The following is a 23886-nucleotide window of genomic DNA, read 5'->3' as shown; positions in this document are numbered from 1 at the left end:
TCTGTAAAAACCATGATTTCACTATAAAGGGGATGTACTGCACTATCCCTGTGTTTCCCTTCCTACCACTGCTTGAAAACCAAGGCATTTATGTGTAATATACGTTTTTCTCCTTTCTAATGATGCTGCTTCCCCTGCCTGCCTTGATTATAGCTTTTGTCAGCAAACTTTTTGTCAGTCAGGGTGTGAAAAAGCACCCCCTTGACTGACATAAGTTTCACTGACAAAACTCGTGTGAACAGCTCTGTGTTGGTGGGAGACACTCTCCTGGTGATATAGCTACCACCACTCGTAACGGGTGGTTTAATTATGCCATCAGGAGAGCTCTTTCCCGCCAGCATAGAACAGCTACATGGGAGACCTTACAGAGGTACAGTTGTGCCGCTGCAAGGTCCCTAGTGTAGATGTAGCCTTAACTGAAGGCAAGAGAAGCAGGAAAGGAGAAAGATTCAGCTAACGAAAAAGGAGTAGAAATGTACATTTTAATTTTAATAGGGCTTTTCTTACCAGTTGGAACTGTTTAAAGTTAAGGTTTTGTCAACACTGCACTGTCATCGTTAAAACTTTTGTCACTCAGAGGTATAAAAAACCCACCACCCTGAACAACAAAAATGTTAACGACAAAATTTGCTGGTGTAGTCAGTGCTTTGTCGACGGGAGCTGTGCTCCCGGTGACAAAGTTACTGTCCCTCATTGGAGGTGGTTTTACTTTGTCACCGGGAGAGCTCTCTCCCGGTTATAAAGAGCAACCGCACAGCACACCTTACAACGGCACGGCTGGCACAGCCACGCCGTTGTAAGGTTTGCAGTGTAGACATAGCCTTAGTGTGGTGCTTAGGAAGCTCATATGATAAATGGGCTGCATTTTCTGCAGTTGCCACATTTTCCTCCCAGTAATTCCACCTGCCAAGCGACACCCTACTGTCTGATTGGTGTTTGCACCTATGAGTGTGCAGTTTTATTACCTTATATTGCTGTAGGGCCGAGAGGCCCTGACGAGGGCATTGTACAGAGAGAGTTTATAATCAAGGATTGTGTCAAGATGCCATAGGCAAATAAACAGCAAAACAGATTTGGAGCCATGTGGGGGACCAGGGAACAGGAAAGAGAGATGCATTTGCATAACCAGCCTGACCAGGTGCAAATACTGGTGTGAGCATTTTTAAATATAAATTGTTTCAATTAATGTCTTGCAAAACCTGAAGCTGGCTTGAGGCAGGCTAAAAAGTTGGCTTGTTTGCTTTTGCCTCGCCATGTACCCCATTCTTACCTCTCTCAAAATTTGGTCTTTTCGTTACTAGTGACTATACCCCATTTTCATCATTTGAAGGGACACAACAGGCAGCATTACTATGGATTTCAATTAATAAATGTCTTCATAAATTTTGTTTCCTATATAATTTTAATTAATAAAGTGATTTTTTCTGCTACTTTTCACTTTGTTCCACGTTTGGAGCTGACTGAATAGCAGACCATAATAATCTGAGGCCAGGCAAACCCTGGAGACAGAGACAGACAAATCCATTGTCTACTTTAAATCTCCAATGAGCAAAACGTGGAAGAGACCACACTTAAGGCAGAAACTGTAGGCCTGATTTACTATCACAATATAGAATGGAGCTGTTGTTTGTGCTTTCTTTCCCCACCACATTAAGCCCCCGTTCCCCTTTCAGCTCTGAGGACTATTGTTGTGGCATCTTAACTCTGGCCAGGAAATCATTGCTTCCAACAATGTGCTCAGTGAGTTGCAAAATTTCAGTTAAAATATCAGCCAAGCGATTTATGGGTTTATCCGCCCTTAATGCCCAATGATCAGTTTGGATTAATACTTTGGAAATTTTTATCCCTGCCAATTGGGTGAGTTGAACAACTGGCATGCAGGCATTTTGAAGCATACAGAAGACCAGGTTTCTGATTTTGTGATGAAGTGGGGCGTTTTAAGGAATGGACCCTCTCAACTGAAAACAAATTTGCCGGTCTTCTACAAGATAAATTATAACAGTCTGACATTTCTATTGGGATCTTTGGGCATGAAAGATCCCAAGGGTTTTATAAGCTTAAAACACACACAAACATCATTTCATCTACCATCTAAGGCAGTGATTCTCAAACTTTTATACTGGTGACCCCTTTCACATAGCAAGCCTCTGAGTGCGACCCCCCCTTATAAATTAAAAACACTTTTAAATATATTTAATACCATTATAAATGCTGGAAGCAAAACGGGGTTTGGGGTGGAGCCTAACAGTTTGCAACCCCCCATGTAATAATCTTGTGACCCCTGAGGGGTCCCGATCCCCAGTTTGAGAACCCCTGATCTAAGGTAAAGAGCAGAACCATATAACCTCAAAAACAACATTGTGTGGTAATTTAGGGCAGGAAATGAAGAAGGACAATATATTCAGCTGAAATCCTGAAGGGAATTTAGGTCAGTAGAACCTTAGCCAGAATGTGGTTAGGATACCAAGGTTAACAATCCTATTCTTGAGAACAGTGCAATGTGATCTTTAATAACAATGACAGTCAGGACCAAAAGAAGCCTATGATGCTAAGTTTATTGTTGGTATCTTGTAATTACAATGTATATACAGTCTGGAGGTTTTTAACTATAAACATTGGGTGCATTATAAAAGAAGACGAATTAAACTTAAAAAAAAAAACAGTCACCAAGGTAATTTCCGGGCTAGCCAGAACCAGTTTAAGGAATTTGTCACAGTTGTAATTGGTGATTGAGGATACCCAGTAGCTGTCCTAAATACTTGTTAAGTAGGCTGCCCTTGACCGAGGGCATGGCTACACTTGCAGATGTAGAGCGCTTTGAGTTAAACCAGCCTTCATAGAGTGCAGTAGGGAAAGCGCTGCAATCTGTCCACACTGACAGCTTCAAGCGCATTGGCGTGTTCACATTTGCGACACTTGTAGCAGCTTTGGGAGTGGTGCATTATGGGCAGCTATCCCAGCATGCAAGTGACTGCAACATGCTTTTAAAATGGGAGGAGTGAGGTGGAGTGTGACAGGGAGTGTGTTGTGTGTATGTGGGGTGGGGGGGGAGAGCATGTCAGCATGCTGTCTTGTAAGTTCAGACAGCAGCAGACCTCCTCTCCCCCACCCACCTCTCTCTCTCACACACACACACACCGTTCCCAGTAATGGCTTGCATGCCGGCTGTCAGAAACGGAGCTTTGAAAGGGCATTTCCGCATTCCTACAGGAGTTCAAAACAATGACAAGAGTGGCCACTTGACTTAAGGGGATTATGGGACGTTTCCGGAGGTCAGTCAGAGTGCAGTAACGCAACACCTTGTTCACACTGGCGCTGCGGCACTCCAGCGGGGGTGCAGCAAATGTTATTCCTCTCACCAAGGTGGAGTACCAGCAGCGCTGTAGCCACAGAGTCAGAGCACTCTACGTGCCTTGCCAGTATGGATGGAGAGTGAGCTAGGGCGCCTGGGACTCCTTTATTGTGCTGTAACTTGCAAATGTAGCCAAGTCCTAATACTCTAATGAAAGACAGGCAGCCAGGGTCAAGTAATAATAACAAGAAAGTGATAAGGCCATGGGGGCTGAACTAATTTTGACAAAGTATTGTCCCTTTCTCACCTAGAAGTGAGAGTCTAATGTACATATTGGACAGTGGAGTGGAAAGTTAAGGATAAAATGAGGGGAAGAGTAAAAACAGCCATAGGAGGTAAGAAAAGAACAAAACAAGTGCTGATGCATTTGCCTCAAGACCAACGTGCTAGTGTATATCTGAAAGCTGGTAGAACTTGGTCCTTATTGTCTCTGATTGTTTTATGCTTGAGATCCTTAGATGAAATAAGAACAAAATATTCTGAAAGTGTGATTCTACTCTGGAAAGGGATTTTATAAATAATTGGGTACATGTTTAGTGTCTCTCATGGTATGTCTGTGCTGCAGTCAGAGGTGTGAGTGCAGCATGTGTAGACATACATGAGCTAGTTTTCAGGTACCAATAGCAGTGACGTTATGACAGCATGGACTTCAGTGCTAGCTAGCCACTCAAGTGATTACCCAGGTATAGCCTGTGACCCGGGGTGCCTGGGGCAGCCCTCCCTAGAAATGCCAAGGGTCAGGGCAGGCTGCAAAAGGGAGAGCAGATACTCCCAAGACTCGTGGGTAACACTGAAATTAAACCTCCCAAACAGTCACAAACTGTGCCTCTGTTATCAAGAAGCAAAAAAAGAAATCACACAGCCCCTTTATTGCATTCCAGTCTCTGGCTCCCAATCAGCACCTAGGTCCAGTACAGTTATTTTAAACTCTGCTCACGTATACAAAATGTTCTTCTGACCCCAAAGGGTCAGCCACATCACCAGGTCTGTATAGGTTTGGAACTTACCCAAAATACCACACTGCCAGCCAATCCTTTAGTGTCAAAAACTAAAGAAAGAAAGAAGAGAAATGTTAAGTGGTAACACAGTCACACACATACAAGAACTTCAAAGTCCACATATCTGGTTCCTAGCTGTACTGGTGGTTTGCTGGCGTGAAAGTCCCTCGGGAATACATCCACAGTTTGGATGGGTCACTCAGTCCTTTATTCAGAGCTTCGGTTTGTAGCAAAGTTCCTCCAGAGGTAAGAAGCAGGATTGAAGACAAAATGGAGAATATACAGCTGCCTTGTATAGTCTTTTGCCACACGACCTGTGCTTCCTTTGTTTCCCACACAAGCTGCCCAGCACATGGCTTGGAAGCCTTTTCTGTGTCCTCTGCCATCTCTCAATGCATCAGTTGTATAGCTGATGGTCCTTAATGGGCCATCAAGCAGGCTAGGCAGAGCTGATTCCAAACTGTTTGGGGGTGTCACCCAGAAGCATAGCATAAGTTTTGTAATATGGACATAGATACGTATCTATAACACAATATACCAATGTGATACAAACACATAAATGAGATTATCATATTTGGCAAACTATAACATTTTTGCAGATATCTTACATGGCATATCTGCCACAACTCATTGCAATTTTACAATATTAATATTCATAATATCCTCAAGTGTCCCCCGGAATCCATACAGCATCACACAGCCTACGCAGAAGCCCAGGCTGCTATGGCTTCACTGCTGTTGGTACCTGAGCTAATTATATTAAAGCTAGCTCAGGTATGCCTAAACATACTGCAGTCATACCCCATGACTGCAGAGTAGATGTACCCTCAGTGCCGCTATTTATCTGTTCAGTTTCCAAATAAAAAGTTGGGCCTGCAAGCGTGATCTTTGGTCTGAAAGTCTAGCTCAGTTCCTTAGGGCTTGTACTCATTGCCGGTAATAAAGATTGTGCAGGCAGAATATGGCCTTGCACTTGAAACACAGTTAATAATTCTATTGATGGTTCATGAGATATAGAATCCAGCTCATGGCTATGTTGTCTCCGCACTGCTGATTGGAGCAAAAGGTATTACTCACTTTAGTGACAAAAATAAGGTTTTATGTATAATATTGAATACAAACAAGGAACAGATCTTCTTTCAGAACTGCACTTAAAATGTACAATACAAACCTCTGCCTATAAATCATCCATGTAGCTGAAAGCATTTAAGTACTTTTCTTCTAACTAACAATGGTGGGACAGTGCTCCATGTGGGCAATAGATGAATTAGAGTTATTCTCCCTCCCTGCATTTCCAGTATCAGTGGGAGAGCTTTTATAATAATCCCTTTGCTGCTGGAGGTTATGAAATCCAGAGCCAATAAAGGAGTCCCATCATAGATTTATGTGGATAAATGACATGTTAATTTCGCAATTCATAGCACTGTATGTTCAGTAAGAACCGGCACATTATCCTGATTTAATAGATGAGCAGGGACAGAGATACAGACATTAATCATTGTTCCTTCATCGCAGACATTAATTTGCTTACGCATGAGATTCTAGCACACTTGGCCAAACCTGACTATTTTGCTTCTTTCTCTAACTTTGTGATTAGGTGAGTGGGAGATGGCTTGTTATTTTGCAGCTCTCCCCACAGCTCAGTGACTCGGTGTTGCGTACTACTGATTATAGAGATACAGGGTGTCCCGTTGTGCAATCAGTCTCTTTGCATTTTAAAAGCTGCATTTCCATAATATTTAAAACCAAGAACTACATACACAGAATAGGTCTGATACTTCTGGGCATCCATGACATTTCCCCTTCAGTAGCATTCAGTACAAGATACTTTTTCTTATTTATTGTTTGTATTACAGTGGCAGCTAGAGGCCCCAGTGGAGCTTAGCACCCCATTGTGCTAGGTTCTGTACGTATGTAGTTTGTCAGTCCATGCCCTGAAGAGTTTACAATCAAAATAGAGAAAACAGACAAAGGAGGGGGGTGGGAAGGAAGTTTAATATTGCCATTTTATAGATGGGGAACTGAGGCACAGAGAAATTAAGTTGGCTGAATCACTCAGGGAGGCTTCGGTTTCTAGAATGATTCCAGTAGAATGAAAACTCCTATAAGAGAGTTTGGGTTTTATTTTTGAATCAACGGGATCGCACACAAAACAGTGCAGATCTAGCCTTGTGTCCTGTTACGTAGCAGGTCGATGACTTTGTGCATCAATATATAATTTGTGTCATTTTTCTTTTCTGTGCTGGAATGAGTGTTCAAGGCATAGGACATGGATTCCATGTCGGCCGGGCATGGCAAGAGGCCATCACCTCCCTGAGAGTGGAGCTCAGGACAACACATCAGCCCAAATAGGGTTTGTGGGGTTTTACCCAACCTTTTATTTTTTTCTGTGCCTTTTTTTTTTTTGTTACTTCCTTGGTGTGCTGTTTTAAAACTGTGAGAATGCTGTGACCTGCAGCTCTCCTTACTCTGTTCCTATCCCCAACACACAAACAGCTCTGCTTAGTCCGCTGTCTGTCCATTTCAGTTGTGACCTATGTACTGCCACTCCATTCCTGAACCTATCTTGAGTGATACTCAAACTAGACTTGTGGTGGGAGGGGATTGTGCTGTGGGAAAACATCCACTATAGGATGAGATCATCAAACATATTTCTTTTGTGATTTACACCAGGATTTAACCTGTATCTCCAGAAATGAAAACAGTGCATTAACCTACAGCCTCCTCTTACACCTACTTCTCCTCCGGGTTTAGTCTAAATTTCCCCTGAAATGGCCCTTACAAAATACAATTTAAAATTTCAGGTGTTCTGTGGGGATGGAGAGCTTCATGTTGTTTCTTGTCATTTCTCATCTACCAGTAGGCTAGTAGTCATGTTGTAAAGCTTTGAAGATGCATAAATGCATAAAGTGTTTGGGGTGGGAGGAGATGCAGGTTCCCCAAAGCTCTGAAATAGAGAGGTGAGGAACTATATAGTCATGTGTGTTTGTACAGCACCTATCATTCGTGAGGGTTCTGATCCCGATTAGGGCATCTGAGCGCTACTGTAATGTACATATTAAATACTAGGGCTGTCAAGCAATTAAAAAAATTAATCGTGATTAATCGTACTGTTAAACAATAATAGAATACCATTTATTTAAATATTTTGATGTTTTCTACATTTTCAAATATATTGATTTCTATTACAACACAGAATACAAAGTGCATAGTGCTCACTTTATATTTATTTTTATTACAAATATTTGTACTGTAAAAAACAAAAGAAATAATATTTTTCAATTCACCCAATACAAGTACTGTAGTGCAATCTCTTTATCATGAAAGTCAAACTTACAAATGTAGAATTATGTACAAAAAAACTGCATTAAAAAATAAAGCAATGTAAAACTTTAGAGCCTATAAGTCCAATCAGGCCTACTTCTTGTTCAGCCAATTGCTCAGGCAAGCAAGTTTGTTTACATTTGCAGAAGATAATGCTGCCTGTTCTTGTTTCTAATGTCACCTGAAAGTGAGGACAGGCATTTGCATGGCATTGTTGTAGCCAGCATCACAAGATATTTACATGCCAGATGTGCTAAAGATTCATATGTCCCTTGATGCTTCAACCACCATTTCAGAGGATATGCATCCATGCTGATGATGGGTTCTGCTTGATAATGATCTAAAGCAGTGCAAACTGTCGCATGTTCATTTTGATCATCTGAGTCAGATGACACCAGCAGAAGGTGATTTTTTTTTTTTGTGGTGGTTTGGGTTCTGTAGTTTCCTCATGAGAGTGTTGCTCTTTTAAGACGTCTGAAAGCAGGCTCCATACCTCGTCCCTCTCAGATTTTGGAAGGCACTTCAGATTCTTAAGTCTTGGGTCGGGTGCTGTAGCTATCTTTAGAAATTTCACATTGAAACCTTCTTTGCATTTTGTCAAATTTGCAGTGAAAATGTTCTTTAAATGAACAACATGAGCTGGGTCATCATCCGAGACTGCTATAACATGAAATATATGGCAGAATGTGGGTAAAACAGAGCAGGAGACATACAATTCTCCCCCAAGGAGTTCAGTCACAAATTTAATTAATGCATTTTTTTTAACAAGCGTGAGTTAGCTATGATTAATCAACAACCCTATTAAATACTAATACTCAGAGATTGTTCCGGTGTAGCAATAGCTAATTTTCTTCCTGGGCTCTGAAAACACCACCTAATAATCTTCCCATTTGCAGATTACTTGAGCCGCCAGGGTCCGTTCTGGGATGGCTGACAAACCCAGGTGTAGTGCTTTGAAAATATAAAGAGCGATGTATGGGTTAGGTATTCTCACCATCCATGTTGTACTAGCCAAATCACATGATTTCCCAAACTATTAACAGTGATAAATGTTGACAATTGTAGTATACAAACACCAAGGAGGAACAGGAATTATTTAGGGTGGCATAAGCAGGGCCGGCTCCAGGCTTTTTGCCGCCCCAAGCGGTGGGGGGGAAAAAAAAAGCTGCAATCAGCAGTACTTCGTCGGCAGCTCCATCGCGCCGCTTTCTTCTTCAGCGGCAGGTCCTTCCCTCCGAGAGGGACCGAGGGACCCGCCGCCAAAGAGCCCGACATGCCACCTTCCCCTTGGCCACCCCAAGCACCTGCTTGCTGAGCTGGTGCCTGGAGCCGGCGCTGAGCATAAGGGAGGGGTCACTAGGAATAATAAAAGGAAATTAAGGAGGAGAAACTTCCTTGTAGCAGGGCCATTTACATTTTGAGATATTTGGGCAGAGTATTAAAGAATGTACTACAGGGGTGTAGACAACTTAGTATGGGGTGGAGGGGGGAAGGAAGAAGATGTAGCTACTGTTCCAGACTAAGTGTTTCTTTTATTAATGCAGTCCCTACATTGTGTGGGGGGTAAAGCCTCCAATTGTATTCACCCACATATAGGGAACAATCCTGCATTGACAAGAGGTGGATTAGATTAACTCTAGTACCAATTCAGGAAAGAATTTAAGATCCCATTTATGCATTGGAGTCATAGTCTCTAACTTCTGTGGACCAGATCCTCAGATCTTCCTCAGTAGAAATGGTGGGAAAATGGGAAATACCAATTTTTCATTGAAATTTCAACCTTTGTGATATTTTCTGACCAGATGTATTACTAACACAAAGCTTCCAAAGAGAGTTTTACGTCTGTACAAACTGAGAGAGGACTTCAATATTTATAACTAGGTTTGCTCTGGATTTCAGCCCAACTTTTTGGCACACAAGGCATATTCAAAGATTTATGGGAAACAAGAACATTACACTGGTTTCTCTCACTCACTCTCATCTTCTTCATTGCTCATTTACAATTCCAGAATACTGGCTTTTCAATCGTTTCACTGGAATAAAGATATGTTACTGTTGCAATTAACTCATGAGAGCATTCACACCCCAGATGTATTCTCCCATTAAAATTTTCACACCGGGGTATTTTTTATTTCAGAACTGATCCTGCATGTAGGGCAGCAGTGTGGACGATTGAAGAAATACACCGGCACTTAAACAGAAAACATCCCTTAGCCTCGTGAGTTTCCTTAATTTGCCGATGGGCTTCTGTTGCTTTAGCAGCAGAAAACGTTTTTTTCTGATTCATTCTTTATTTTCTAAACTAGTTGTTTATTAATGAATTTTTAAAAATTAGATAGCGTCACTAATTTACAAAGGTAGCTAATACATGCTTCCTGCCCCATACAGCTTACAGTCAAACTAAAATGACACACAGTTCAGAAGAAAATTAATAAGGCGACAAGAGGTGTTGTCTGGTGGATAAGAACAAGGAAAGAGAATGGAGTAGTCTGTAAGAAAGTACAAAAACAAGAATGGGGAAAAGAGAGCAGCTGAGGAATAAAGTGAAAAGATTGGGATGAGCATAGGAAGTGGGATGGAGCTAGGGAAAGTGAGAGCAGTAATAAAGGAGGGAGCAAGATGATAAGTAGGGCCTTCAAGGTAAGGCCAAGGAATTTGAATTTGTAGTGGTAAGAGATGGGAAGTCAGTGGAAGAATTGAGGGAGGGAGATGAAGTGGTCACAGTGGCAGGAGGGGAAGGTTGGTTTGACAGTGACATTTTGGACAGACTGGAGCCAATGAGAGACAGCGAAACCCAGAGAAGAGAAAGTTACAACAGTTAAGGCAGGAAATGATCAGGGCACTGACAAAGGTATTAGCCTTGGTTCAATAAGGAAACTGCACATCTTGGGATTATTAAAGAGAAAGAAGAGCCCGAATTTAACTTCAGCTTCATGTTAGTAGTTACATTAAAGGTTGCCTTGCATGGGACTCACCTAAACTAATGGCGGATATGTGCCATTAAGTAGCATTGACTATTATTATTCCTATTTTCTTTTCCTCAGTAAGTAAACTGCTACTTTAGTTAGAAATACTCTCAAGAGAGTCAGGTTGCTAATGCTGAATTTTTAAATTATTTCCAAAGGCTTTTTGCAATATGAGATATCAGTTATCACTAGAACTGGTTGAAAAATTTTCAGTGGAACAGTTTTCTGTCTGAAAATGGAATTTTGTTGAAATGGAAACTTTTTATGGGAATGTTGATTTTGGCCACATTTTTGATGGAAAAGTGTTTAAATGAATTGTTTGACAACATTTTTACCATATTTAAATGAATTGTTTCAGTTTTATTATTGATTTATATGTATATTTATATATATTTAATATATTATATATATTATATTTAATGTTTAATATTATTTTATACTTTATCAGAATGAAATCTTTCAATGTTTCCAAATACATTTTTGGGAGAATTTCAAATTTTTGTTCCAATTTGGAATGCAAACAAATTTCAAAAGATTAGAATTTCCCACAGGACAGAAATTCCACTTTTTGACCAGCTTTCATTGTAACACTGAAAGTAATAAAAAATTAATGTTGTCAAATGAGTCTGTCTTGAATACATCCCAAATCTAGAATGACAGTGAATCTAATAAATGGATCAGTGTCATATAATACAATTTCTGAATGACTTGAGCCAAATGTTCTGTAAATTATTTGTTTGACGGTACTAAGCAATGGCATTTTATTGTACTTTAATATACTTTCCTCATATTTCTAGATACAACATCTGACATAAAGCACAAATGAGCCTCTTCAACTATGGCATCAGTTTAAAAAAAACTGTGATCCCACATTTCAGCTGTTATTGTCTGAATTAGGCACCAGTGATAGAAAGCAAGAGTTTGTACAAGATGTTCACAGGTGGTCAGATCCACACTAATTGTTTATATTCATCACAGTGTTAGGAATATTAATTTTTAATAGCCTTCAATTTAGCATCAAATCACACCAACCCTAGATTTGTTTTTAGCTCAGAGATATGTAATCCATGCAATTCAGCAGCAGGAATCTCTTTCCATAATTAAATGTACATCCAGTACCTATGTAAACTGGGAAGGAAATGGGACTTTGACACAGGCCAATATAAAAGAGTTTTTATGTTTAGAACTGAAAGTTAACTTAATCAAATGGGCTATCGAATAGGAAAAAATAATTGTATTATTGTCACACTAGTGATATCACCCCACGATGGTGTGTTGGCTGACTAGAATTTTCATCTCTCTTTCAAAGGATAGAAGACCATTTCTAAAGAGAATACATACTACTATGATGTATGCCACTGAAATAACTTGAAATTTATGACTAAATAAAGGGCTACCACTTTGTATACATACACTCCTGCAACACTGAACTGAGAGCACCACTGAGCTGTGGAATAGCTAAAATACTTTTTCTGTCTTGCCATAGCTAATATTGCCATATATTGTAACTTCAGCTTAATGCCCACTTAGCAATGTCTGTCTAAGGTGTGGCTGAGTTTAACTACTAGCTAACTTTTACTAAATTGTTTTCCTGTGTCTTAATAATTTGCTAATAATTTTTTTAAAAATATGTGAACTTAAAAAATAAAATTTGCCTTTTATAAGATGGCCTGAAATGTATGTAGCAGGGATTGTTAAATTGGGGCTAATTGCTCTCAGCCCACCTCAGAGGGTAATGGATTCTGATTGCAGAGGAGATTGGTCAGGAGTGAATTAGCAGTTTCTGCACCAAGTCAAGAACAAAGGGAATTGAGACTCCTCGTACTGAATATTGCCACAAGGAAGCTGACAATGTCCATTGTGGACCTAGGAATGCCAAGTGACCTAAAGGGTGCTCGTCCTTGTTACATCATGCATAAACAGCAAATTAGATGCCCAGAATGCAGTAGCTGAGCATGCAGTCTCTAGAGCAGGGGTGGGCAACCCATGGCATGCATGCCAAAGGCAGCACGCAAGCGGATTTTCAGTGGCACTCACACTGCCCGGGTCCTGGCCACTGATCCGGGGGACTCTGCATTTTATTTTAACTTTAAATGAAGCTTCTTAAACATTTTAAAAAACCTTATTTACTTTATATACAACAATAGTTTAGTTATATATTATAGACTTATAGAAAGACACCACCTAAAAACGTTAAAATGTATTACTGGCAAGCAAAACCTTAAATTAGAGTGACTAAATGAAGACTCAGCACACCACTTCTGAAAGGTTGCCGACCCCTGCTCTAGAGCATGTGTATATATAAAGATTTCTAAAAATATTGCATGTCTCTATATTTAAAAGAAATAGGATTGGTATGATCTGCTGCTCAGTTAAAGGTCATTAAATAAATCATTAGTTATTGTTTAATGTGTGGGTCTGACCACCTGCAAACATCTTTTACAAACTCTCTTTGTGCTAATGCATTGTTTTCCTAGTTGTGTACAGAAGAATGAATATTTTCAACATACTCGAAAGGAGAGTGTAAGAGATCCAGTGAGATGCAAATGTCTCTGCAGCCTGTCCTCCCCAATATGCTACTGGATAGATGAAGGGCTGGTGTATGCAGATACCCAGGAATTTCTGGTTCTTGGTATGCAGGTAAAAAGCACAACAAGTATTTCTGATTAATCAGAGATATGCAGATATTAAAATTAACTGACTTGACAATTACCTGAAGATACAGAAGCAGCAAAGAATCCTGTGGCACCTTATAGACTAACAGATGTTTTGCAGCATGAGCTTTCATGGGTGAATACCCACTTCTTCGGACTTGCATCTGAAGAAGTGGGTATTCACCCACGAAAGCTCATGCTGCAAAACGTCTGTTAGTCTATAAGGTGCCACAGGATTCTTTGCTGCTTCTACAGAACCAGACTAACACGGCTACTCCTCTGATACTGAAGATACAGGTGTGCAAGCTATTCCATTAGGGATAGGTGCTCATTATGTAAAACCCACTAGGAACCTTTAGAGTTGACGTAAACATTGTGATTAAATTTGAGTGCCTAAAGGGAAGTACCTAAATTTGAGCCAGGTCAGCCCATGGCTTTACATGTGGATTATAGGCTTAATAAACTAACTACCTTGAAAATTTATATGAGAATACTCTGTTCTGACTGTTTCCATGCTTGAGGAATTTTCCTGAAGCTGAATGGCATATGAAAAAGCGGGTGTGAGTGTATAAATTAGAGGTTGTAATAAAGGCCCTCAGGAAACACTAGGTCATGCCATCCAAACCCAGAGTAATATGCCGAATAAAAGACCTTGCAATCAGTAGAATCTGCAGGTGATCTGAAAAACCGGTTCTTTGGCATTAAATATTTAAATATGGATTTAGAAGTCTATCATTAGGTACCCAAGTTTGAACATTTGGTCAGTGAGTGCTGAATACGCTTCCTACGAACTGATGGTCACCAAGGGCCAGATTTTCAAAGGTATTTAGGCATCTAAAGATGCAGATAGGCACCTAGAGACGTTTTCAAAACATCTGGGCACCTAACTCCATTGAAATAATGTGTTCAGCTTGAATTCATGGCAACCCTCCCAAAGATTAACATTAATAATCTTATATGAAATCTTGTTACTGTCTCCTGGTCATAAGTATAAAAAAATCAACTTGATCGTAAGGAAAAAACAGCAAAAATAATGAATTTATAGTAAAATGTCAAAGTCATGGGGCTTGTTATTTTTATCGCTGTCGCTTTCATTTTTCAACAAAAAATATTCTAATCCATTTAATAAAATATAATTAATAGTTTTAGGGCATTTAAAATTACTATCTTTGTGCCAGGTCAACTCCATAGTAAGTGTGCAGGCAAAGGCCAATACTGCTTTTTTGTCAGCTTTCAGCCTTGCCAAAGGCAACAGGAGCAGCAGCACTAACTTAAACCAGCTTTATTACTGTTTCTAAGGACTTGTCTACATCAGGAATTTGCTTCAATTCCAGCCACCGATGGCTTGAATTGAGGCAGATTCCCAGTGTAGTCAAAGACTAACAACCCAGGGAAATTACAGGATCTGTGTGCCCCATCAAATGACTTTGTGACAAACTCTTTCCTAATTAAGAGTTCCTGTTCTCTTTTAGCCTCCAGTGATGAATTTAACTTGGCAGCTTTCAAGGTTCCCAGTGAATGTGCTTTAATTTTCTAGTATCTCATCCACCTACCTGCATGCAAAATCCCCTATATCTCAGAAGTCAGAGATACCATCTTTTTAAAAAACAGTTAAAATTGTGGAATCAATAGCTCCTGACCAGAAGCATTCTTATATATATGAGCAATCTTCTACATCTTCCTCTAGATCTCTTTTCCTAAGTAAGGAAAAGGAACCTTGTGAAATGTACTTCCAAAAATGTGAATTGATTATAAATGGCATTGTGTTCTTACAAATATATTAAGCAAGGTGGCCAGTGGAAGCAGGGCAGGCACAACCCATTAGGCGACTTAGGCGGTCGCCTAGGGCGCTAACATTTGGGAGGCGGTGACCGCGGCGGTCGGATCTTCGGCCGCCGTGGTTGTTGACGGTATTTCGGGGGTGGGACCTTTCGTCACCTCTGTCGGGGGTGCCATTTTGGGGGCGGGACCTTCCGCTGCTTAGGGCGCCAAAAAAGCTGGCAACGCTCCTGAGTGGAAGGGGAATAGGTGGAATGTCTGCAACTGCAATTTAGATTCCGTGGACTGTTCTTTAGTAATGGAAGATCATTACATGCAGGTGTTACATCACTGATTGACAAGATGTGACCCACTGAAAAGCTGCTTTGTAAAAGATTGGTTATATTATATTAACAGTCATTAGGAAATGAGCATGCAAAATGAAGTGTTTTCTGTTCACTGTTTTTTCCAGTTGTTAGTTTTGCCAACATGGCTTTGGTCTACTTTTTCAGATTTACATGTGCAATGTGTTACTTTGATAGTATGGTCTGTTCTTTCATCTGTGCGAGTATAATGCAATTCTCTTTTAATAGGATGGAAGAATCCTGTTTCTGCACACATCAATACAAAATCTAGTATATTATGAGATGAAGGCCTATAAAGATCCTGTAAGTGTACTTTCAATTTACAGCCTTTCTTTTATTAAAAGAGTTTCATAACAAAACATACATAGCTGGATAAGGCTAGATATCAAAGTAAGAAACTATCTCTTCTCTTGTATTATGGTTGTCCTTAGTACCGAATGTACAAACCAATCGATTGTCTTGCTTCAGAAATGTAACTTACCACATACAGAGCCTTATGGAATAATTCTGGCTATTCTTGCACAGATAATTCGCCAGATTCTGACTCAGAAATACTGGTGTAAATGCAAAGTAGCTCCATTAACCTCAGTGAAGTAAGTGTGCTGAATTTGGTCCACTATTTCCAAAGGCAGAGCAACTTCACTCTCAAATACAAAGGAATTCAAGAGCGTTTCACAGTTTGGAATCTTCTCAAGGGAGCTACGTTACTTACATACACTTCAATATATCACTCACAAACTGAGTCATTATTACAAATTGTTGTCATTTCAGCTAGGATTTCTAGATGCGTCATTGAGTCCTGTACATAAATTCTATACTAATTCTTCCATCCCTCTGTTTTTACCTTGTCAAGAAGGGTTTAAGCAGATACCTTGTCCCCTGCTGGCATACTTAACTGGTAATTATAGCAGAGTAATGCTGTCGATGTGTCACCCCAACCTGGCCAACAGTGCCAGCATATGAAATGACAAACACTATATAAGGCACAGAAGAAAGGCCTTAGGAACTTACAGTGTAAGTAGATATGTATTGAATATATAGTGGGTAGGAGGAATTAGTGTTTGTAGCCTTTGTGGGAAAAGCAAGTTTTAAGGAGCAATTTAAAAAAAAAAAAAAAGAGGGAGGCTGGGCCTTTTGCATTAGGATAGGAAGAGACTTCCAGGAATAGGGGACTGTGAGGCAGAAATGAAGATGAGAGGGAGGATAGAAGGGGAGTAGTGAGGCAGGGTTCATTGGCAGAGTAAAGGGATGAGATGGGAAGTAGTAACAAATGCAAATTAACATTCCTTTACTTTATATGGTAATACGGTCTAGACTAGAGCCCTCTCCCACTCGCAAAAACCTTTGATCCGCAAATCCCAGAAGAGATACCGATTTCCCCTGTGCTACTAAAAAAACAAATGGTCCGTTGATATATATGTAGATGGAATTCAGACATAATTTATACCACTAAAAGAATAAAACAAATCTTGCTTAAAACATGTAAAAAATACTTTAACACCTGTTATAATAGACATCAAATCTCTTTCTATCTCTTGCTTACATGTACATATTAAAACCTTTATTTAAAAAAAAATTAGTATTTTCCTGCAAATTACCAGTCTGTTTTTCCTCCCCGCCATCCAATCCCACTTGCCACAAAGTAAATTTTACCCACTCCAGCTATTATGGCAGCCGTTCCTGAGGGACTCATGGGATCCCAGTCCTCCTTCAGGACTCTGGTCCAGACTTGTGTATTGATTGGTTTATCTATCAAGTATGTGTCTTCCGAGGAATAGCCCCTATTAAAGACCAACAATCACTGTTTTAGGTAATTGAATTAAAACATGATATCGATCACCATCAACTGATAAATATGTGCCAGGAATTGGAATACAAATTGGTGCAGATCTGGAGTTTACCTGCCCTGAAGTTGCTTCACCAGATCAATATCTCGAATGAAACCATGGTTTTCACGAGGATTGTGAGTATCAAGAATAACTGTTGATTATCAGCAGGTATAAATATACAGTCCATCATTGAGGGGATTGTTGTTATTATTTTATTATTTATTATTTAACTGCGTATTACTAGGTTTCTGGCACCTCCTTCGAGGCTTCTGGTACTGGCCACTGTTGATGATAGGCTATTGAGCTAGAGAGACTGTTGCTCTGATTCTGTATAACAAATCCCATGTCTCCTGTTTATTTCTACAAGGCCCGAAAGTGTGCCTAGGTGCTTTTCAAAGGTACAGGGGAGACCCCTGCCCCAATTAGGGAAGGATCTAAATGTAGATGTGATGTGATCAGTGGGGTTAGTGAACAGTAGGAAGGGAAGTAGAATGAGGAACTGCATATATTACAACAATAAGATATTTCAGCTTTGGTATGTGCATGTCTTGATGGTACATTAAAAAGGTTTCTCTGGTAATAATCACTGTTATGAACAATACTTTGGGGCATCATAGAAGAGGTGAGTCATAAAGAGAGTCTTGAAGGGTGGTATTTTGGTAGATCAGAATTGGTAGGGCATTGTATGTATCATAGGTAGCAGTCTTTTTAGGCCTCCAGAGTGGAAGATGGCACAAGAGTGGACCTGTACCATCTCAATTCCTGGTACAGCATGTGTCTTCAATCACCAAGCTGGAAGGCGGGAGGGACAGCTCAGTGGTTTGAGCATTGGCCTGCTAAATCTAGGGTTGTGAGTTCAATCCTTGAGGGGGCTACTTAGGGATCTGGGGCAAAAATCAGTACTTGGTCCTGCTAATGAAGGCAGAGGGCTGGACTCAATGACCTTTCAGGGTCTCTTCCAGTTCTATGAGATAGGTATATCTCTCTATATATATATTTATTTAAGAGTCAAAAACAAGCCCATTAGTAAATGAGGGCAGGGAACCTGTAAATGCCAACAATTAAAATAATTTTAGATTTTTGGAGTTTCAGAACAGTTCACTGTTCCTTGGCCTGCATTCTGGAGCTGTAAATGTCTTTGATGTTCATGTTGAAGAAGGCCCAGTGGATCTGTTGGAGAAAAATGAGAAAAAGCCAGGTAAGATTCATTAAAAAACAAAGGAATAATAGTTCTCTGTCATCACAGATTGGAAGTCGTGGGTGATGGTTTCATTGCTGATTAAAAGATATAAACATGAGATGGTATCTGATAGTATTATTCATAATGGGACTTGTACTACTTCTGTTATTAAGTGAATCACTATAAGTGAAGAGTCATATTCTAAAATACTTGCTTAATTTTTACTCAGTAGTTTTTTTGCTGTATTTATTCCTTAATAATATTTTCCTATTTATTTGGAGTATTTTTCCACCTGACAGAGTGAGTGGAATTAGGATTTTGCTATTCTCTTCTTTCAGAATTTGAGCCAAACTCTGAAGATCTTACTCAGACTTTAATAATCATAATCACACCTAACTATTAAATAGTGAGTTTAGTGGAAAATCTCCAGCAGCAGAACAAAGAAACCAGGTTTTGTTAGGGGAAACATATAAATGCAAGAGACTCTCAGAGAAAGAAACAGGAAGCTTTGGGCAGAAGAGAGGAGCTTGCTTTTGTTGCAGGGGTTTCCCTTTTAAGTGGGGGAATCAACCAAGGTCAGAGAAAGCTAGCTGACCTAGACAGAGAGAGAGGCTCCATGGTTCTGAAGAGAAACCACAAGCTGCAAGAGAAGGACCTGAGAACTCTGCCAAGCCCAAAGAACTCTCCAGAGAGGGATGAGGAACCTGAGGTGGGGAAATGCGTATGGTTGTGTTTTATTATTTTGTCAATCTGTGCTAAGTAAGAAGTAATTTTGTTTAGAATTCTGTGCAAAGTCAGCGTGTCTGTTGGCTTCACTATCACATCCCCCTGAAGAGTTAAATTGTAAACCCAGATCACCCACAAGGCTGCAATTCTAAGAGGGGATGTGTTTAAGCTATGGGAAGTCCGAGGGGTTGCATTAGTCCCAGCATCTAGGCCATTGGACTGAGGGGGCTCAGCTCTCAGGAGGGGATGCTAGACAGAGGATCTGCATCCCAAGAGTGCCTAGGGTAGCAGATATCTGGGAAGCTGCCTAGGATGGGTCAAGCTCTGTAAGATGGATAGGAACCCTTTTCAACTTTGGGGAAGTCAGTATTTGATTTTCACAGCTCAGAGCTATCTCTGTTTGTAATATCTTTTGTTTCCACAACGGTATTTTGCCACTATTCCATCATTTACTGGAGTAATGTTTACAACAAAATATCCAAATTGTATGTGATTTAGAAATGTAATGTAGAAAGCAAACTTTTTAGAGCTATTTAGTCTACACGGCAGGCTTAACAACAAGATCATTGCTGAGATATAGACCTAGGGAGTATTGTTTAGTAAAAAAAGTGAAGTGCTGATGCTTATCTTGTCAAAAGAAGAAACAGAACAACAACACTGAAACCTTCTTTAAGAAAGATGTAGGTAAGTGGTTCTCAGATCTGCCTCGAGCCCCCACTTCCATTGTATCCCTACCCGATGAGACAATCTGAAGAACTAGCTTGCTAAGAGATTTTCATTCAAGTATTAGTTGCTGTGGTAACAGCATGAAGAGAAGATCAAATGGAGGCCAAAACCAGACAGGTATCTATGAGAACTCCTGATATGTAAATAATTGATAGCAAGCTAATCCAAAAGGTTAACAAAACAGATTTTCATGGCAGCTGAGGTAGGGCTTATCTATACAGTGATTTAGTGAGAGGCAAGCTAGGGTGTAAATCTAGCGCTAGCCTGCCAGCACTGAGGCTATGTCCGCACTACAGAGTTTTGTTGACAAAAGTAATGCCGCTTTAATTAAAATGCGTTAATTAAATGGCTGTTGCATGTCCACACTGTTCTCCTTGTATCAGCAGAGTGCATCAACACAGAGAGCCGTGCACTGTGGGAAGGGTTTGCAATGCCTCATGGGGTAGGTACAGTGTCCCATTATGCAAGTTTCTCATGTGGGCCCGGCTACCGCAGTGGTGTAGTGGTACAAAAAAAAGTGGATAAACTAACTGTACTAACCTCCATACTCCCCAGACGAGAAGTGGGCAAACTCACTTTATACCAGTGTTTATCCCCAACTACACTACTGTGCTACTGCACATTAGAAGTTCTATAGTGTGCTTTGATCTACAGCTGCTTGAAACAGTATGTAGTAGCAAGGTCCCCATGGCCAGTTAGTGTATGGCAGGCAAGAGTGCCATAGATTTACACCCTAGCTTGACATGCACTAACTCTCTGTATAGACTAGCTCCTAATTTCACCTTCTCCAGGGGACCTGGACCTTGTTTACAATTCTCATGATGTCCTGGGAACTGTCAGTCCTGTGGTTTCATCAGAACTAAGCACATGCACTTTTCATAAAGTAAACATTGATAGTTTAATAAAAGAAGTTTCACATTCACATTTATATTGTCTTCTCACCGTCAAGGGTTGGGCTGAGCCTGGGGCTCTCTCGAAACATTGAGTAACATCCACATGATTGGCAAAATGGAGTTTCTTCCAGGTCTAACCTGATTTCTGCACATAAATGGCCTGCTGCCTACGTAAATGCCACTCCCACACACTTTGATTAGTAGAAGTCTTCCGTTTTTCTTACTGAATCACATCTGTATTATACATGAGATACAAAGTTAAATTTTATCTCATCTGTTTTTTTAATTGGCTCTAAAATTGATTGACCCTACCCATGCTGTAGTTGAAATCATGCTGTACTTAAAATCATGCAAGCAAAAAACACATTTAAACAGTTTATTGCTTACTAAGGTTCTAATAGTTTCCCTCACTGGTTTGTACCATTCTTTTTCTGAGGACTGTGTTTATTAGTCCTATTCAAAACCATGACAGAGTTTGTAGGGGAGTAGGGCCTTTCATCATTTCACTTACACCTGTATTGCGGGACCTGGTTAGAACCCTGCTCTTCCCTATCCTAATACAGCATAGTTATATTTTTAGTGTAGATGAGACTTAACTCTGTCCCTGAACCAAGCTTGGACATCTCCAAGGGCATCATTATATTGATATGTCCAAGGCTTCAGCATGTAACTGCTCCCCTGGACTGACTGTCATTGTAGTATTGGTGGTCCAGTAGTCTGTGGATCTACTGTTATTTGTATAACAGCATGCTAAATGCTTTATAGACATATAAGAAAGTAAAGGCCTTGCCTCAAAGAGCTTATCTAAATAAGCAGAAATGAAAGGCTGGGACATGGGAATAGGATATAAGAAAAAACAATGAGGTTGTACTATGCACACTGTTGGCCCACCCACACCCATCACACTGCCTGGAATCATAATTTTAACAGTGCATTCTGGGAAGGATGAGTAGCTCTTCCATACTGTTTCAGCTGCAGGTGCCAGGGGCAAAGGATTGTCTATTTTGAAGGTGTTATAAATAATACTATGCAAATTGAAGGCTGTGGGAGTAGAGTTGGCAATGGCCTCTGCATGTAATGGGATTATCCCTATTCAGTCTTCTTTTTATATTAATAATTTTATAAATATAATTTAGAGAATTTTATGATGGTGAAAGGTGCCAGATTGACAGCCGTATAATGACTGTTTTGATGTCCTCCTGTAGAAGGAAGTTGGAGTTATGTTAGGAGGATTGACAAACCTCGTTACACTGACGCAATTAGACAGTGCTCTTCACATAGCAGCAATACCATATTATAACTTGGCTACAGGTCAACAATTATGCTACAGCTCTGCTCATGAGTGAGGACAAAAAACAATTTACCTGCTCATTTTAGGAATCATGAATGATATTCTGGCCTGGTTGAAGTCAATGGGAGTTTTGCCATTGACTTTGATGGGGTCAGGATCTCACTCTATGTGTTAACCATCTGATAGTATGGAGTCAACCGTGTTACAATCTTGTTAAAATCTCAGTAAAAGTCTGTAATGTAGGTTGGATTAATAGCACAAATTTGCTAACATGGTTCTTGGATTGAGAAAAAACTCCATGATCACAATGGTCAGGAAAATTGCTAGAGCTGTACTAACAACATCTGTGTCTAAACAAGGTTGTATTTAGCACAGGAATATTGGCAGAACTCCCAATCCAAGGAGCAGGTCTGTACAGTGGAAATACCTTTGATTTCAAAAATTGAATTCTACTAATTGAGTTTAGTCTTTTACATTAATCAGGGCCGGTGCAACCCATTAGGGTGTTAACATTTGCGGGGCAGCGACCGCGGCGGCCAGGATGTTCAGCTGCCGTGGTCATCGGCGGTATTTTGGGGGCGGGACCTTCCGCCACCTAGGGTGCCAAAAAGGCTGCTGGCGCTCCTGACATTAATGCAATCTTAGCAAATGTTGTGTTTGCCTATACATTACCAGTATAGAGAGCATTAACTCCTCATGATGACATGGTTATAAGTGAAATCTGAGTCTCCATTGCAAATCTAGGGAAAACTACTTATCCAATGACATGTGAAGTGACCATAAATACAGTCAAGGAAGAGGAATTCAAAGTTAGGTATTGAGAATGTCCAAATTATACCTGTGCTTTCTCTGTCTCTAAGAGGGAAATGAAGAACCAGATATCACTCATGATTCTGAAAATGCTCACAAGGGCCCTGTGGTAGCAGTGGATGCCTGCAAGACCCTCTCTCTCTTTCTAAGCTGTGGGTAGGTGAAGCACTGAACATTGTCTCCTTATTTATATGGTAATCAGGATGTTTTGTGCAGGATGGAAGCTCAAGTACATGCATATGAAACATATAAAACCTATCATTTGGCTGATAACATGTTTCATACTCTTACAGCTGGTGCAATAGGTTTTCCACACAATAAACTGAAGCTTGGTAACATCACTTTGGTATTGGTACCACTGTAAGATTATGCACTATTAGAACCCTCCCAGGAGAGATGCTGGGAATACCACTTATGGACATAATGGACCAAATTCATCCCCACAACAATGTCGGGGTGGGATTTCAGAGATAATCAAAGCAGTCCAGGGAAGCATCCGAATAATTACATATACATTGTCAATGGAAATTCCATTTGCAAGCTAAGCTATGGTTTAAAGGAAATAAAATATAAAGAAATTGCACCAGTATTGATGGGTTTCAGTTCAGTTCCTATTGGCCAACATAAAACCTGCCTTCAAAATTAGCAATTAATTGGAATCTTTGTTGCCAATTTTAGAAGAGACATCAAAGGCTGACAATGAATATGGAGACTGAACACTCCTCTTTCTCTTAGAGGCAAATTCTTCAGAACAGGAATGAGGTTTACTAGATGGGGCATAGTTGGAGGAGTTTGCCTGGCAGCTGCCTGTGACACAGTAATTGTATGATTATACAGATGCCTTCAGTCTTCAGGACATTCAGTCTTCTGTAGTAAATTTTTCCTTTCAAAAAATCTATTGGAATTCTGGAGGAAGGGCTTATTTCCTCATTAATTTATTACATTGTCTTTGATGTTGTAGGTGCTATATTAGGTAAACTCTTTCACTGTGTGAAAGTTCCTATGATAAAATGC

General features: G+C 40.1%; 1 protein-coding gene across 6 annotated transcripts in view; it reads left to right on the top strand.

Annotated features, from left to right (window-relative positions):
• LOC123373646 overlaps positions 1 to 23886 on the top strand; it is an 85699-nt gene that overhangs the window by 17799 nt on the left and 44014 nt on the right. For all 6 annotated transcript variants that reach the window (XM_045022681.1, XM_045022683.1, XM_045022684.1 and 3 more), the window contains exons 13-18: positions 9812 to 9892; positions 13118 to 13280; positions 15646 to 15720; positions 17228 to 17380; positions 18339 to 18444; positions 22923 to 23028. In XM_045022681.1, the coding sequence (XP_044878616.1) occupies positions 9812 to 9892; positions 13118 to 13280; positions 15646 to 15720; positions 17228 to 17380; positions 18339 to 18444; positions 22923 to 23028 (684 nt within the window). The remainder of the gene's footprint in view (positions 1 to 9811; positions 9893 to 13117; positions 13281 to 15645; positions 15721 to 17227; positions 17381 to 18338; positions 18445 to 22922; positions 23029 to 23886) is intronic.

This window comes from Mauremys mutica, chromosome 7 (assembly GCF_020497125.1).
Source record: "Mauremys mutica isolate MM-2020 ecotype Southern chromosome 7, ASM2049712v1, whole genome shotgun sequence".
In the NCBI taxonomy this organism is placed as follows: Eukaryota; Metazoa; Chordata; order Testudines; family Geoemydidae; genus Mauremys; species Mauremys mutica.
The sequence above is the reverse complement of the archived record's forward strand: the minus strand, read 5'-3'. Positions and strand labels throughout refer to the sequence as shown.